Genomic DNA, 14,655 nt, shown 5'->3' with positions numbered 1-14,655 from the left:
CTTTCTACTAGTCTCTCTCTCCTGGCCCCGCTCTCGGATGATAGGTTCCCGCCAAACCCTAAGCTCGGATGTGTGTCCAGCCCCCTCTAGCATTCTCACACCCATCAGGCCTGCAGGCAGGGGTCCTTACTTGCCGGCTTTTCCCAGTGTTGAAGGGTCTGTTCTGGGCCGGGCAGCGGCGGGGGCGTTGAGAGGGTCCAGCCAGGCCTCCCTGAGCCGGTGGACGCCTTCGTGGGAGATTTGAACAATCTTTCTGGTTCTCCCCCAGGCCCTTGGAATTGAAAGTGAGGATGACTTGTATAAGCTGGTGAAATTCTTTCTCAAATACCGAGTCCATCACTCACTGTCCACCCAGGTAAGGTAAATGCAGTCAAAAGAGCATTTTGAATTCCCTCCCAGAGGGTGTTGCTGTCTTTGAATAATATTTCTGGATAAATAGTGAGGGTTTTATGCCAGAGATCACTAACTTAGCATTTCCCTTGTTACTGCTATTGGGTTTTAGCCGGTGAAGGGAAGAGCAGCCCGGGATGGGTAGCTGTTCTCATGCTGAGGCCCACGGGGTTCTTTCCTCAAATCCAGGTCTCACCGCTATGGGATCCAGGCCTGCTGATTTTTAAATATTTTGATCTATCACCCCTTCCTGCAAAGCGGGGCCTGTGTATAATACGTCTCGATGGTAATGGGCTGTTCTCAAGATATCATCATGTTAAAAATGTTATAAAAATTTAGTTTAAAAAATTTTTTAATTAAAAAAATGTTTTTAATATTACTAATTCCAGAGTGGTGAGTATCCTGATATGCTTCTAAAAAGAGCCATAAAGGGGAAAGAAAGATAGATTTGATTACATTAAAAAATTCCTATAAGTGGAAATCCCTATAAGCAAACTTAAGATAAGATGACAAGATCACTTTGGTAGAAATATTTTCCTCTTCCCGACTGTCTTCGTACACTTATGCTTGAGTTACCCCTGCGCTGTAGTTACCCAGGTCCTCTCTCCAACCAAGCTGAGCCTCTTGTCCCGCCAGGAACAAGGAAGCCTGATATCAGCAGTGGAGCCACCAGAGCAGACCGACCTCAAGAGAGAGGAGGAGGAGCAGGAGCAGGCGCAGGAGGGGGAAGGGCAGGAGGCAGAGGAGGAAGAGGAGGAGGGAGAAAGCCACGTGGGAGTGGAGCCGGGAGAGCAGGAGGCGCCCCCTTCTCCCTGGCTCATCCACCCCAACGATGTCCTCAGGATCCTGGAGGCCTTTGTCATGGGTCTGAGGAAGCCCAGGTGGGCTGTGGTGCTGGGGGGCTGGCCTAGGAATGGGGGACCTGATGGGATGGGAGCTGAGCAGGTGCTGGGGAGTGGAGAAGAGGTGCTGAGCAGGACCTGGGGCAGTGAGGAAAGGCGCACCCAAGGGAGGACTAGAGCATCACGGGACATTGTGCCGAAGGAAATGCAGTGCAGGCCTGATTTGCATTTTCCATTCGTCATTCACTTATTCATTCACTCGGCAGATATTTATCCGAGAGGGCTCTGTGTCTTTCCTGTGGGGAAACGCTTTGCGGTCAGAACAGTGGTCACAGCATCTGTAAGGTGCTCCGAGGAGGGGGCATCAGCTCCACCTGGCATCTCAGGAGGCTTCAGGAGGAAATGACCCCAGACGTGGGTTTTCCTGGGTGGATCATGGGGAAGGAGCATTTCAGGTCGTAAGGATACGGGGAAAGAATCGTGACAGAGGGGTGGCTGCAGCGTCCAGGTCTGGGAAGGACAGCCAGGCCCGGTCTCGGCCAGTCCTGCCCATGTGCCCACGATGCTCGTCTTTTGTCCAGAGTCGGAGAAGGATCATCAGCAATGGGGGAGCCGTGAGGAGACTTGCATTTTAGGGAGGTCCTGCTGGTGACAGGGGGACGTCATGGGGGATACAAGGAGAGAGTCGTGGTTTGCCCAGGAGGAGGCGGGGAGACATGGGTGTAGCTGCTGTGAGAGCTGTTTTGCTTGTGCTAGAGACAGAAAAGGGCGTCGCAATGAGACGTAACTGACTGTGAGAAAGGGGGTGACGGAAATGCCGGTGATGCTCTCACAAAGGTGACAAGTTGGGGACTTGGGAGATAAGCCCCTGTGCTTCCTGAGGACCCGCCATAAACTGACCCGCCTGTATGGCGGAGTGGGGGCGTCAGGTGGAAAGCAGACAGCCTGTCTGTGCGGGCCAGGCGCTGCGGCCCCCACTGCCCGGAGGCCTGGGTGGTGCCCGGTGGAGAGGATGGTCTGAGTGTCCTTGACCGGCAGGGTCAGGCAGATGCTGGTGAGGTTTTGGAAGGACGAGCGGGATAAGTCGAAGGACTCGGAGTACTGGGAGGCCCTGGCCACGGTCATCCCTCAGTCCACGCTGAACCTCTGGGACGCGCTGTACACCGCCTTGGAGAAGTACCAGTGAGTGTGTGCATCCTGGGTGGCAGGAGCAGCCGGGCGTGCTGGTGGGGACAGCCTCCGCTTGGAGCGGCCATACAGCCACGAGCTCTTTGGAGAAGCTTTGGCAGCTCCCGCCGGGAAGTACTATGGGCTGGCGGCCCCTGGCCTACCCTCCCTGTTCTATTCCTGCCAGCCTGGCTCGTTCAGGGCAGGCAGGGTGAGGCTGTTCAGGGCCAGAGACACAGACTTCCCAGCCCCTCTTTGGTAGAATTTGGAGGACTCAGTGCCGCTAACTGCCTCTCGGCCCACAGCCAAGTCCTGACCCAGAGGGCCAACCTGCTGATGGAGAACAGTTCTCTGGAGCAGCAGAACACGGAGCTCCAGATGCTGCTGCAACAGTACCTGGAGTCCAAGGTGGGTGATGGGCCCCTCTGAGGAGGCCAGGGGCCGGGGAGGAGGTGGCCCTGTAGCCGGCATTAGGAAATGAGGCAGCCCTTGCCAGACGCAGGGGAGCTCCCAGAGATGACAGCAGAAAACCCAAAGTTGTACCCCGAGTCGAGGCAGTCACTGGGCGAGTGGGTGGGCCTCTCTCGAAGACCCTCAGGACCTTGGGCCGTGGTCAGGTTGTTGGTTCCCACGGTCTGCAGGGGTGGTGGCCAAGCAGAAGCTGTGCCATGGCCGGCAGCAGCTCGGCAGCTCTCGCAGCTCTTCATGCGAGTCTCGCCTTGGTCCTGAGAGCTGCTCGGTGAGGCAGCCGGCAGAAGCCATTCTCCCTCTTCACCTAGAGGAGTCCCTGCACGCAGAGACTGGGATTTGCCCAAAGCCCTGCTCTTCCTACTCTGCCGGCCCAGGTGGTCTGGCCTGTGAGGTGGCCAGGGGCCTCCCTGGGGTGTACTCAGGGTGGCATCCCCAAGGCCTGGCGAGAGGAGAAAGCACAAGTCTCTGCGCCAGAGGGAACATGGGTGCTGGCTCTGCTCCGCCAGGGGGACTCCCGCACCCCATGTTGAGGCCGTGGACAGAGGGTCAGGACATGCGGGGCTGAGCATAGGGCCTCCATCACCAGGGTGTATGGGAGAGGCACCCCACCAGCCACAAGCCCGGGCACTGACGTCTTGGGCCCCAGGCCACGCCTGAACAGGGGACATGTGAGCCTGGGAGTCAGGATGGCCTGGGACGGGGCGTGGGCATTTGGGGGCCATGTGGTCCATGCTCCCGCTGGTGCTGCTGTGTACAAGAGGAGGGGGGAGGAGGGCGCATCAGGGGCCAAGCGGAGAGGAGGGACGATGTGGGAGTGTGTCAGGGTGTGGGCTTCGGATGCTTCCAGAGGCTGGAGCAGGAGCCCAAGAGAAGCCCCAGGGCGTCTGTTCTGAAGGAAGGGGGTGATGGGCTTTCCCAGGCACCTGAAAGCATTTGGGGAGGGCGTGTTTTGGAGATTTGGAGGCCTGTGGGAAAACCATCATGTGCACCTGAGCCCGAGGCCCTGGGGAAGCGTAATGAGCCTTTTGCTCTTTCTTTTCCAGATAAACTCTGAACTGCAAGTTCCTCCAACTCAGGTGTTGCGGGTACCCACAAAATAGAGCCAGACCTCAAAAGGCTGCTGTTTGAGGGCCGACACGGGTGTTGATGCCAGGGCTGGCACATATCAGCGGGGCTGCCTGGCCGCCCTCTGCGTCTCAGAGCTGCTCTTACAGGGCCTGTCAAAATAAGGTGACAGGCGTTCCCTGTACCCCTCAGTCATAATTAAAATTTTTAAAAAGTTGTGGCCGAGTCTCTGTGGGATGTCGGCTCCCATGCCATGGGCCCTGCCCCTCCCATGTGGTGAGGGGGCTTTGTCCGGCCTCGGATGTGGTGTGAGAACAGGTGCATCCCCATCTGTCAAGGCCACGGCCGGTGGCGTGGGCTCTCTTCTTGTTTTGGTTTCTATGGATAGAGGCTGGAATTTTGGGGCTCTTGTGCCATTTTAAGCCTTCAGACTGTCCTTGGGTTTGAAGAATCTGTTAGGTGAACTTTTAGGACCCCAGGCCCATCCATCCCAGTGCGCCCCCTGGTCTGTGGTGTGAGACTTTTCCTGGAGTCAGGGCAGGTGGCCCTGTGCCTTAGGTCCCTCTTGACCCCTGCGCCATGAGACCACACAAAGGGCCCCAGGGGGCTTGCCAACCTCAGAGTGTCCTCTGACCCTGCGTCCCACAGTAGTTCCCCCCTTCCTTGACCAAGCAGGCTTGTCAGCTTCAGTCTCTGATTTCTTTTATTAAGAGAAAAATAACCACTCAAGAATGGAAAACAGCCAAGAGAAAGGAGCTCGCACAGGTGGGACGGTTCCCCTGTGCAGACTCCTGCTGTGCTGCCCGGGGCTCACCCTCTGCCCTCTGGGCCTGCAGGCACCGCCTGGACAGAGGGAGCTCTGGGACAGGGACGAGGGGTGGGGGATGGCCCGCCTCTGCAGAGCAGATGCTGGTGGTGGTGGCTCTCCTCGCAGGCCCCTTCTGGGAGGGGAGGGCGACACTTTCGCTTACTTGTTCTTTTTAAAGCTCTGGGCACTGACCTATAACACCAGTCTTGGTTCATTTCATTAGGGCCTTTAACCTGGACTGGTGGGCCTGGGGGAGGGTTTGGGGCACCTTCCTCTGGAGCCAGGGTCTGAAGAAGGTGCCTCAGCAAGGTGGGGCAGACCCCTCACCCCTTCCCACACTTCCCACGCTCAGGCAGGGCCCATGGAGTGGGGCCAGGCCCGCAGGGGGCTGGGCCGGGAAGGTTGGGCAGTGGGGAGTCCGTAGTCCAGCAAGCAGGGGGCAGGCTCTTGGGGCCAGAGGCCAGAAGGGTGGACCTAAGGCTCTTCAGACTCCCCAGGGAGATGAGAAAGTCCACGCCGAAGGAGGGGTGAACACGCAGGCCTGGGAGAGGAGTGGCAGGGGCCGTGGGGCCCTCACGCCCCTATGAGCTTCTTGACCATGTAGCCAGGGAGGCTGTACAGGAAGAGGGCCAGCATGAGCAGCCCCAGCAAGGCCAGCACGATCTTGATGATGAGCCACTTGTACCGGGTGCAGATGAGGTACTTGATGGACTTGAGGGGGTTGAGGAACCAGACGAAGGCGGTGTCGGGTCGGCTGGGGGTGGGGGAGTGGAGTTAGGTGGTGGCATCTCCCAGGGCACCCTGTTCCCTCAGCCCTTCTATACCCCAAGAGGCCCTGTCATGTCTCCAATCCCAAAAGTAAGGCCGGCTTCCATTGCCTGTCATCTCTGCCGGACTTGCTTGCACTCAGATCTCATCCCAAGACTGGGACAGCCTTTCTGGCATTCAGACAGCCCCCTGCTGCTGCCTGGGCACGTGGAGGGCAGGTCCCTGCTGGAAGAGGCAGCCCCTGCCCCTGGCAGTTGGATCATGAGGCAGCACCTCTATTTAGCTATTCACTGTAGCAGCCCAGTGTCGCCCCGAGTTCATGCTCAGAGGGGTCAGCCTCTTTCCCTCTCCTCGGAGCAAACCCTGTTCCTGCCAGGCCTGCCCACCGTCAGGGTGGCCCACCACCCTAGCCCCCACTGAGAAGCGCTTGTCCGCTCTATCTCCCATTTCTTTGACAAAGCAGTGGTTTTATAAAATGCCAAGATATAAATTAAAGTTCTGCAATATGCTTTTTCAAACACCTGCCCTTCCAGCTGTGGGGCTGCAAAGGGGTAGTGGAGTCACAGGGTGCTGGGCTTCTGATCCGGCTGTGAGAGGCAAGTCAGGTACCTCTTTTTTGAGCCTCAGTTTCCTCACTTGCATGATGGGGTATGAGTCCCAGTTCTAATTAGCTGTGGGAACTTGGATAAATTACTTCACCTCCCTGGCCTAATACTGTGGGAAATACAAATATTGTGGGAAAGCTTGAAAGTAGCTGTGTGTGTGTGCATGCTTGTGTGTGTGCATGCTTGTGTGTGTGCATGTGTGTGTGCACATGCATGTGTGTGTGCACATGTGTGATCTGCGTGCTGCCCAGCCCTAGAGCCCGAGGTCCAGGGGGAGAAGGGCGGAGTACCAGACCCAGGACTCTCTGGGGCTCAGGCCCCCAGGATCTTCTTGACCAGGTAGCCGGGCACAGAGTAGAGGAAAAGGGCGAGGAGCAGGAGCAGCAGTGCGAGCAGCAGCAGTTTGAGGAGCAGCCAGCGGTAGGTGTGCCACAAGAAGTAGCGTGCCGACTTGAGAGGGTTCAAGAACCAGATGAAGCTGGTGTCAGGCCGACTGGAGCAGTGAGAGGAGCAGAGGGAACACGGAGAAAGGATACATGGGATGAGGGCTGGGTGTGGCCAGGAGGGGTGGCCCTGGGCTGAGTGAGTGCAGGCCCCAGCCCTCGGGGCTGCAAAGCCACCACTGCAGCTACTGCCTTTGGCAAAACCCAGGAAGAGGATTGAATTCTGCTAAATGGGGCTTCCCAGGGTGAGGTGCCCCATATCAGTCCTGAGAGCCTAGGGCTCTGCTTTCCAGGGAGGTGGTGGGTTCTGGGGGGAAGCTGAGCAAGGAGGGTGCTCCCCTACAGTGAGGCTGTGCCCCAGGAAGGGACAGAGTGGAGACAAGATCAGCTGGTTCTGGTCTCTCCTTCCCGTGCCAGTGCCCCAGGGGCCAGCCTGGCAGGGGTGGGAGCAGTGGGCAGGGCACTCACTTGGGTTTCTCCAGGGGGTCAGGCTCATTGCGGGCCAGGCCCACTGGATTCTTCTCTGCCTCCTCTGCTGTTAGTAGATGCAACTCAGCCTCCACCTTGCCCTGCAACGAGGAACAGAGTGGTCCTGTGCCCTGCTGGTGCGGGGCCCCCGGCACCCCAGCCTGACCCAGCCCTCGCTCTGCCCGCGCAGGGGCGATGCCCACCGTGAGCTCAAACTCATCATTCTCATTGCGGGCCAGGAGGGGCCACCAGCCTTTGACGCGCTTCTGCTTGAAGATGGACACCAGGGGCACGTCCACCTCCCCCGTGGCCATCTCCATGGTGCACTGCTTGGCCGTCTTTGCGCCTCGCGGGAACCGGTTCAGGTCCAGCTCGATGGCCCCTGTGGCAACCTCAGAGTCAGCTCTGCGGATCATCGGGTAGGACTGACCCCCCACCTTTCGCTGAGCTGCACCCTCCCGTGCCCCCGTCCCCAGGCCCACACCCAGGAAGTCGTCGGCGGAGAAGTGATCGGCGTCCCAGATCTGCAGGGTGAGCCGCGCGGGGATCTTGTATTCGGTCTCGTCCCAGGAGAACATGGACTCCTTCTTGGAGATGACGATCTTCTCCTCGGCAGCCAGGTAATCGAAGGGGAACAGGTAGCGCCAGTTGAAGTTGCCCTCGCCGGTCAGGGAGTGGTAGTGGACATCCGTGTCCTGCTTGTCCTCCTGCTGGCCCTTCAGCCACCTGCGGGGCGCCACCTGCTCCAGACCGGGGCCAGCAGGGGCACCGCACCTGACCCCTGCTCCCCCTTCCTTCCCTGCCTCCCGGGAAGCTGGGCCCACCCAACCAGCCTCCTCCCAGCCAGGGACCCGCTCACACACCCCCGCACAAAAATGTCACTGGACTTCTCCCCCGTGAAGAAGTCGTCGTCCTCCAGCACCACCTCATCCGTGTTCCACACGATGACCCGCAGCTCGTACCTGTGCCGGGGAGAGGGCTGGGGAGCCGCCTGGCGGTGGTGGGGATCCCGGCATCTTGGGCTAGGAGGGGGCAGGGGCTGGAGAGGAGACGACCAAGAGAAGTCTGGACGTGGGGTGAGCCTGGGGCTTGGGCCGGACTGGGGCTGAGTGTGCAGAGGCAGGGAGAAGCTGATATGGAAAAGTGGGGTCCCTGGGTGGGCGGAGGGGGCGGGGTCGGTGAACATGACGGTTGTGAGGAGAGCCTGGTGGAAGCGCTGGGCCCCAGAGTGCACTCCTGGGCAGGGAGGCTGACTCGGGCAGGCAGGGGTGCAGCTGGCTAAAACCAGACCCCAAGTCATAATAAGTTCCCCTCTCAAGGCCAGAAGCTCTGCTCTGATTCTAACAGAAGTTTATAGTTGAGCCGGGAGCGGCCCCCCGTGGATGCCCATGGAATCTGGCGTCCATAGAATCCAGTAGCCTTTACATTCTTTTTTTTTTTTCTCCTGTGTAGAAGTGGGGTGTAGGCCAGAGATGCAGGGGGTGAGGATTCACCAGACAGTGGGGAACAGAACAGGCAGACTGACTGAAATACACTGCTGAGGGGCGCAGCGGGGAGACAGGAGAGGTCTGCTGCGCCAAGTGGGTAGCTCCTTGGTTGGGGATCATACACAGGCTATAGTGTTGACAGCCCTGAGACTTAACCCCAGGCCACCAGGGAGGTCTGCCTTTACGTTCTTGGCCCCAAAGATTTTCTCCACGTGGAAAGATTGTAAATGAGATCATTGCATTTCAACCTTTGGAAGTGCGGTTGAGTCATCCACTACAGACTGACGGGCACGTGGCTGTGGGTGGTGTTCAGTCCCTGGGGGCCCAGACTTGAGTGTCCCTGAGAAGCAGGCCCAGGAACAGCATGCCCAAGGCCTGGCATCTGGAGGCTGTTCCAGGCAGAACCGGCTGCGTAATTTGCAGAGCCAGTGCAAAACGGGAATGCAGAGACCCTTGCTTAAAATTGTAAAGAATTAAAAAAAAAAAAAACCAGTTAGAAATAAACTTGGGGCTCATCTCTGAGTGTGGGGCCAGGGTGACTCCAATGCCCATGCTGTTGGCCCTGATTCCAGGTACTGAGGGTGTCAGAACTGATAATGACTTGCTTCTGCCACTTTACACATGGGAAAGGAAGGATCTGGGAGGCAAAGGGACCTGGTCAGGGTCCGCTAGGAGAGGCGGGGGCTTGGCCGCAACTCCAGTGCCCTCCCCACTGCAGCCCCTCCGCTCTCCTCACTCCTGCACACCTCAGGGGCATGCGCTTGAGATCAAACTTGGCAGAGCTAAGACAGCCTGGAGTGGGGACTGTCTGGGAGCAGAGCCGGCTGGCAGGGTATCTGTGTGTGGGGGGTGTGTGTGTTGGTGTGGTTGTGTGTGTGCAAGAATGCACTTGTGAAGCTGAAAGTCCCCTGGAGGACAATGGGTGAGCTCACTGTCCTCATTAATTGCCCAGGACGGGAGTGGGGGTGTAGGGGATCTGGGGGTGTGACCCCTGTCACAGCAAAGGGAACTGCCAGGGCAGCCTCCACAACGCTCTTGATGGGTTGATTTGTTTGCCCTATTAGGTCACATCAGGGGTCATTGGGGACACTACTGACCAAGGTGATCTAGGCCATGGGGGAGCAGGGAAGGCGGGGAGGGGCGGGGAGGGAGTGGTGTCGGCCAAACAGCTCACTTCTTGGGCTTCCGGGGGGAGATGTCCAGAGGCGTCCCCGGGGCCGGCATGTCCATGGGGAACATGTCCACCCACAGCTCCAGGCGGCCCTGAGGAAGAGGGAGATGGCAGATCTCCCCACGAACTCCTCCCTGTGCCCAGGAAGGCCAACTCTCCTCTCCCCCCAACCTTTGTCCTGTCAAGGACCCATTTCATCAGTTTTCAATCATGGATGCCAGGAATTCCTATGACATCACCAGTAGCTAATCACAGCTTCTGAGGGAGACAGCCCAGGCCTCCACCCCAGCTGACTAACTCTTGTTCAGAGCAAGGTCATGCGCATTTGGGGGTCACCCTGAAGGGCCATGCGGGGCAGTGCCTGCCAGGCTTTGGGGGATGCAGCAGATGGCATGAGGATTTGCTTATGGGCCCAGGTTGGGACTCCCTGATGCGAAACAGAAAACGCCCTCAGCGCCCGGCCAGGCGAGCGTCACCTGCTCGATGCCCGGCTTGTCAGGGTTGAGCAGCGGCCGCGTCTCCACGTGTTCCGGCACCAGGCGGCAGCCCACCCGGGGGATGTCCTCCCAGTGCCTCAGGGCGCACAGCGCCACGTGCTCCTCCGTGGGCTTCCTCTGACCTGTGGGCGCGGGGTCAGCTGCACGCAGGCTCGCAGAGTGAGAGCCCTGTGCTGGGCCGGGGCAGCGCGCCACCCTGCCTCCATTTTATTGTTGGGCAAACTGAGCCACAGAGTGAGAAGTGGCTTGTCCTGAGGGCCCGGAGGGATCTGTGTCCTTGGGTGCCTGGGGAGTTTGGCCAGAGAATCCTGCCGGGCTGTGAGGTCGGGTGGGGTGGGGTGGGGTGGGGGAAGAATCCAGTCTGGTCCCAGCGTCTGAACGTGGCCAGCACATGTGTCCAGCCAGACCCTGCCGGCGCTCTGGGAAGTGCCAGGATTGGGGAGAGCCTAGGGCTGGAGCTAGACAGGCTGGGGGCCCACTCCCTCACTCTGCTCTTAAGGAGCCCAGGACCTCGGGAAGTCAATGAGAGCCTTTGGGTCTTGGTTATGTCCCTTATGGAAATGAGGCAGCCCTCCCTACCCGCAGGGAGATTGGCAGGGAGAGAGAAAGCAGGGAGCTGCTGGGCACGGTGGAGCCTGGGGTGGGAGGGCAGAGACTGGGGAGAAGAGCAGAGGGTCTAAGGAGGCCCAGGCCAGGCCCAAAGATCCCGCCCAGGGAAGTGTGGTCCTTCCAGAGACTCTGATACCCTCTGTCTGCACCCAGCTCCCCATTACCATTCTCATCCTCGATCTCCGAGGGCCCAGTAAAGACCCGATTGGCCACCTTCACTCTCCCGGGGGGCCCAAAGTGGGGGCCGTCCACTTTGCCCTCCTTGCAGAGGCGGGTCAGGATCTGGCTGGGCTTCATGGGGTCCCGCCAGATATTGTAGCCGTGTCTGTGGGGGAGGCACACGGGCGTGGTGGGGCTCGGGTGAGGCTGCGGCTCCAGCCAGCTTTCTTAAGCTGGTATTTGCCCTAAGCTGGCAAGTGGCCCCATCCTGGGCTGCTGGAGACTGATCCTCCCTGGGGTCTGGCTTCACAGGCCAACGGCCCCAGCGATGAGCACCAGCCTCGCGGTGTAGCCCCCTCCTCCCTGCACCGTGCCTCTGCCTGGGGACTCGAGACACCCACGAGGAAACTGACAATCAAAGAGGTAAAGGGCGTGACAGGGCTCAGGCTGTTGGTGGCAGAGGGGACCCTAATGGCTGTCCTAGCGTGCAGGGCCGCCTCTGCTTCCAGCCTGCCACCTCTGTTCTGGGCCCTGGCTCTCTCTGTCTTGGAATCCTGGCCCCTTAGGCTATGCCCACGGTGTGCGGAGGGGACATCTGGCCTACGAGAGAAGCCATAATACGTCCACCTTCCCCGGCAACACGCTGTGAATCTTGTTTTTAGAGCGAGAGGCAGGGCCCTGCCCGCCCGGCCCACGCACATGGAGTAGGTCTGGGCGATGCCACAGGTGGCGTGGTGCTTGCTGTAGAAGCGGTTCTCCAGGTCGATCTTGGTTTCCCCGATGAGATCGTCGGTGCCCACCAGGTCCCAGTCGTACACGGCCACCGTGAGCATGGATTCCATGGGAAAGGAGGCCTCGATGTCAAAGGACCTAGAGGGCGGGGTGAGGAGAAGGGTTGAGGCGGGGTGGGAGGTGGTCCAGGCAGGGACGTGGGGGTGGGGTGGGGAGGGGCACCAGGGCTCTTACTTCCCAAAGACAGGGTTGAGCTGCTTGGAGATATAGTTCTCCTTGTCGCGGATGTCCGTCTTGCCTAGCCGGATGGCAATGTAGGGGTCAGCTTTGCCATTGATGTCTGCAGGGTGCAGGTCTGTGGCCTGGGATGGGGGAGGGGTGCTCCTGAGCCGCTTTCCCACACCCTCCCCATCACTCAGTGCCCCTGCCCACTCTGTGAGGGTCCCGTGATGGGGTCGTTCAGGAGCACTGCCCTGGGAGCACTGCACTGGAATCGGGAGACGTGCTGTGGGGCCTGGGGCAAGTCGCTGACGCTCCCTCCCTGGACCCTAACTTCCTTTTCTCTGAAAGATAGGAACTAGACCAGATGACCAACCTGGGCCTCTCAGTTGGAGGCTGTTTGCAACTGCTTCAACCCTTCCCGGGCAGAGCACTGGGAGACTGAGGTGGGGCGGGGGGAAGGCTCACCCGGACCACGTAGACGCGGACCAGCACGTTGATGGGGTCATTGCTGGGGATGCCCTGGAACATGCCATAGGTGGGGTCATAACCGGCTTCCCGGGACACGTCTTCTGGGAGTGGCACTTTGTACACACAGAGGGAGCCCTGTGGGTGAGGCAAGCGTGGGTCAGGGTGCAGGTTCCCAGAGGCCCCGGCGGGTGGCACTTAGGAGAGCCAAGGCGCCAAGGGCGTGCGCCCTGCTGCAGCTGGGTCTCTGCCTTTTACTGCTGGATGTCAAGGTCCAGCTGTGGCGCTGGCGGTGGTGGGGCAGGGGAGGGGCCTTGGGAGGGACGCAGAGCAGAAGCTCTTTATCAGCCAGCAAGGAAGTATTTCACCAGCACAGCCGATGGTTCCACCTGACTGTGTGCCCGGGATTGGAGTGGCTAGACGAGCTGGCTGAGGGCTCAGGGTGCAGGGGCTTAGGGCCTGGGCCCAGCTCCTTGCCTGACCTTGAACCGGCCCACGATGCGCTCCTCCTCCGTGGAGCCGTCCTCGTCATCCCCTGTCTTGCCCCGCAGAAGGTTGAAAGTGTGCAGCCAGTCCTCAAAGTTGTCGAACTCTGACTCCAGCTCCTTAGGGTACACCTAAACCAGGCCAGGCCATCAGAAGGATGAGGCCTGTCTCCTGGTCTCCATTTTGACCCATCTGTCACCCTCGGCATGGCCCCAGGCTCCCACTGGGGTCTCTTCCCGAACCCATACCTTAAGCTCATCAATCTTGGTTTTCTTCCTCTCGGGGGCCTCAGATGCCTGGCTGGGGCTGGGCCCCTGGACTCTCTTCTTCTTCTCTTCCTTCGTGGCCTTTGCCTTGTCCTTGCCTTTCACCAGCCCCTTCAAACCTGGCCAGAAACAGAAAAGGAGGCCCTAGTCAGTTTGGGGCAGGGAATGATCTCAGCAGGGAGGCTGGGGTGGAGCCCCAGCTCTGTTGCTGATTTATCTGCTCATCTGTGACGTGGATGTCTGGATGTTGGCCTCACACAGGTGCAGGGCACTGGCCAGGGCCTGCTGGGAATGTGTACCAAGGTGTCCTTCGGCAGAGCGGCCACAGAAGGAGCATAGGTCTGGGGCCCAGAGGCCTGTAACTGCAAAGCACTGGACCAGCTCACTTTCTTTCTGGCCCTTTCTGGCCTCTGTCTAACTCAGTCTACCTTCTGGATTAAAAGGGTTGTTCAGCAGTTTCCAACCTGCATTCAGTGGAACACCGGGTGTCGGTATACTTGGAATGCTTTTGGAGGAAGGATACTGTGGTCAAATAACACGGGGAAATATGTTCTGCTGTCTGGTCCTTTCAGAGAATTAGAATATTTTTTGCATATTAAAGGCACTAAGAGGTCCTATGTAACCCATTTGAATACAAAGCCTCTTTCCCCTCCAGAATACCCATTAATACTGTTCCATGGAAGAGACTGGAAAATGCTGGATGGGATGCTCTCATCTTCTGTGCCTCTCAATGTCTGTCCATCACGGCGGTTACAGAACTGGTTAGGGTAGAAGCCACTCTAGACAAGGGTCTGAGCCTGCTCCCCGGCACCCAGGGGTGACTGATATCTGCCTTTGGCCCAGGCTGTGGGGGGCGCTGGGAGGGGAAGAGAAGCAGCAGCCTCTGGCAGGCGGGGAGCTGGCCATCCAGGGGTGGGTGTGAGGAGGCAGAGAGCCAGGGGCCCCGGGCTCACCCTCGGTGCTGTCTATCTCCTCCTTCTCTTCCAAGTCAAATCCCGAGACGTCCTGCTGTCGCAGTTGCTGTCAAAAGATGAGTGAGGAGGGCAAGTGGGCTTCCTGGGGAGGGGTTGGTTGCTCCTGCCCTGTGATCTCAGACCAGTCTTAAATGCTTGGAAGCAGAAACACTTTTCTTAGTGGGTTTCAAATCCATGCCATATTTTGCTTAAGTGGGTTTAAAAAAGGATATGGTGTGTAACATGATTATATACTCAGGAATTCATGATTCTTTAAATTGTGTATCATCTAAAAGTAGTGACCTCTAATGCTGTTTCTTAGGGTTATTATTATTTTAATGTAGAAAATATAACTGAGAAAATGTGCTTTATTTTCTTACACTTATTGAAAAGTAAATCACCTGGCAGTAACCATGGTGCCTCGGCCACCTGGCGGCAGTCTGTGCAAATGACGGGAGTAGAGGTGAGACAAGCAGCTGCCTCTTGGAGCTGCAGCCTGGCCAACTTGAACCCAAGAGGTGATGAGGTAGAAGATACTACTAAGGAAGCCCCGATTATCTGCTCTACTGCAATTTGAAAGT

At 58.5% G+C, this 14,655-nt stretch overlaps 2 protein-coding genes across 3 annotated transcripts in view; one reads left to right on the top strand and one right to left on the bottom strand.

Moving 5' to 3' along the window:
• Window positions 1-4,147, top strand: part of DRC1 (dynein regulatory complex subunit 1) — a 31,046-nt gene extending 26,899 nt beyond the window's left edge. The window contains exons 13-17 of the mRNA XM_037528359.2: window positions 269-355; window positions 1,027-1,271; window positions 2,271-2,414; window positions 2,705-2,807; window positions 3,914-4,147. Of these exons, the coding sequence (XP_037384256.1) occupies window positions 269-355; window positions 1,027-1,271; window positions 2,271-2,414; window positions 2,705-2,807; window positions 3,914-3,970 (636 nt within the window). The 3' untranslated portion in view covers window positions 3,971-4,147. The remainder of the gene's footprint in view (window positions 1-268; window positions 356-1,026; window positions 1,272-2,270; window positions 2,415-2,704; window positions 2,808-3,913) is intronic.
• A 484-nt stretch (window positions 4,148-4,631) lies between these two features.
• OTOF (otoferlin) overlaps window positions 4,632-14,655 on the bottom strand; it is a 77,604-nt gene continuing 67,580 nt past the window's right edge. For both annotated transcript variants that reach the window (XM_037528390.2, XM_037528388.2), the window contains 14 exons: window positions 14,075-14,141; window positions 13,104-13,240; window positions 12,852-12,986; window positions 12,370-12,507; window positions 11,917-12,044; window positions 11,650-11,820; window positions 10,956-11,116; window positions 10,162-10,304; window positions 9,689-9,777; window positions 7,891-7,989; window positions 7,512-7,753; window positions 7,231-7,409; window positions 7,028-7,128; window positions 4,632-5,497 (listed from right to left, as the gene is read on the bottom strand). In XM_037528390.2, coding sequence (XP_037384287.1) covers window positions 5,317-5,497; window positions 7,028-7,128; window positions 7,231-7,409; window positions 7,512-7,753; window positions 7,891-7,989; window positions 9,689-9,777; window positions 10,162-10,304; window positions 10,956-11,116; window positions 11,650-11,820; window positions 11,917-12,044; window positions 12,370-12,507; window positions 12,852-12,986; window positions 13,104-13,240; window positions 14,075-14,141 — 1,971 coding nt within the window. In that variant the 3' untranslated portion in view covers window positions 4,632-5,316. The remainder of the gene's footprint in view (window positions 5,498-7,027; window positions 7,129-7,230; window positions 7,410-7,511; window positions 7,754-7,890; window positions 7,990-9,688; window positions 9,778-10,161; window positions 10,305-10,955; window positions 11,117-11,649; window positions 11,821-11,916; window positions 12,045-12,369; window positions 12,508-12,851; window positions 12,987-13,103; window positions 13,241-14,074; window positions 14,142-14,655) is intronic.

This window comes from Talpa occidentalis, unplaced genomic scaffold (assembly GCF_014898055.3).
Source record: "Talpa occidentalis isolate TD23 unplaced genomic scaffold, MPIMG_talOcc4v2.1 talOcc4.5, whole genome shotgun sequence".
Classification (NCBI taxonomy): domain Eukaryota; kingdom Metazoa; phylum Chordata; class Mammalia; order Eulipotyphla; family Talpidae; genus Talpa; species Talpa occidentalis.
This window is presented reverse-complemented; position numbering and strand designations above follow the sequence as displayed.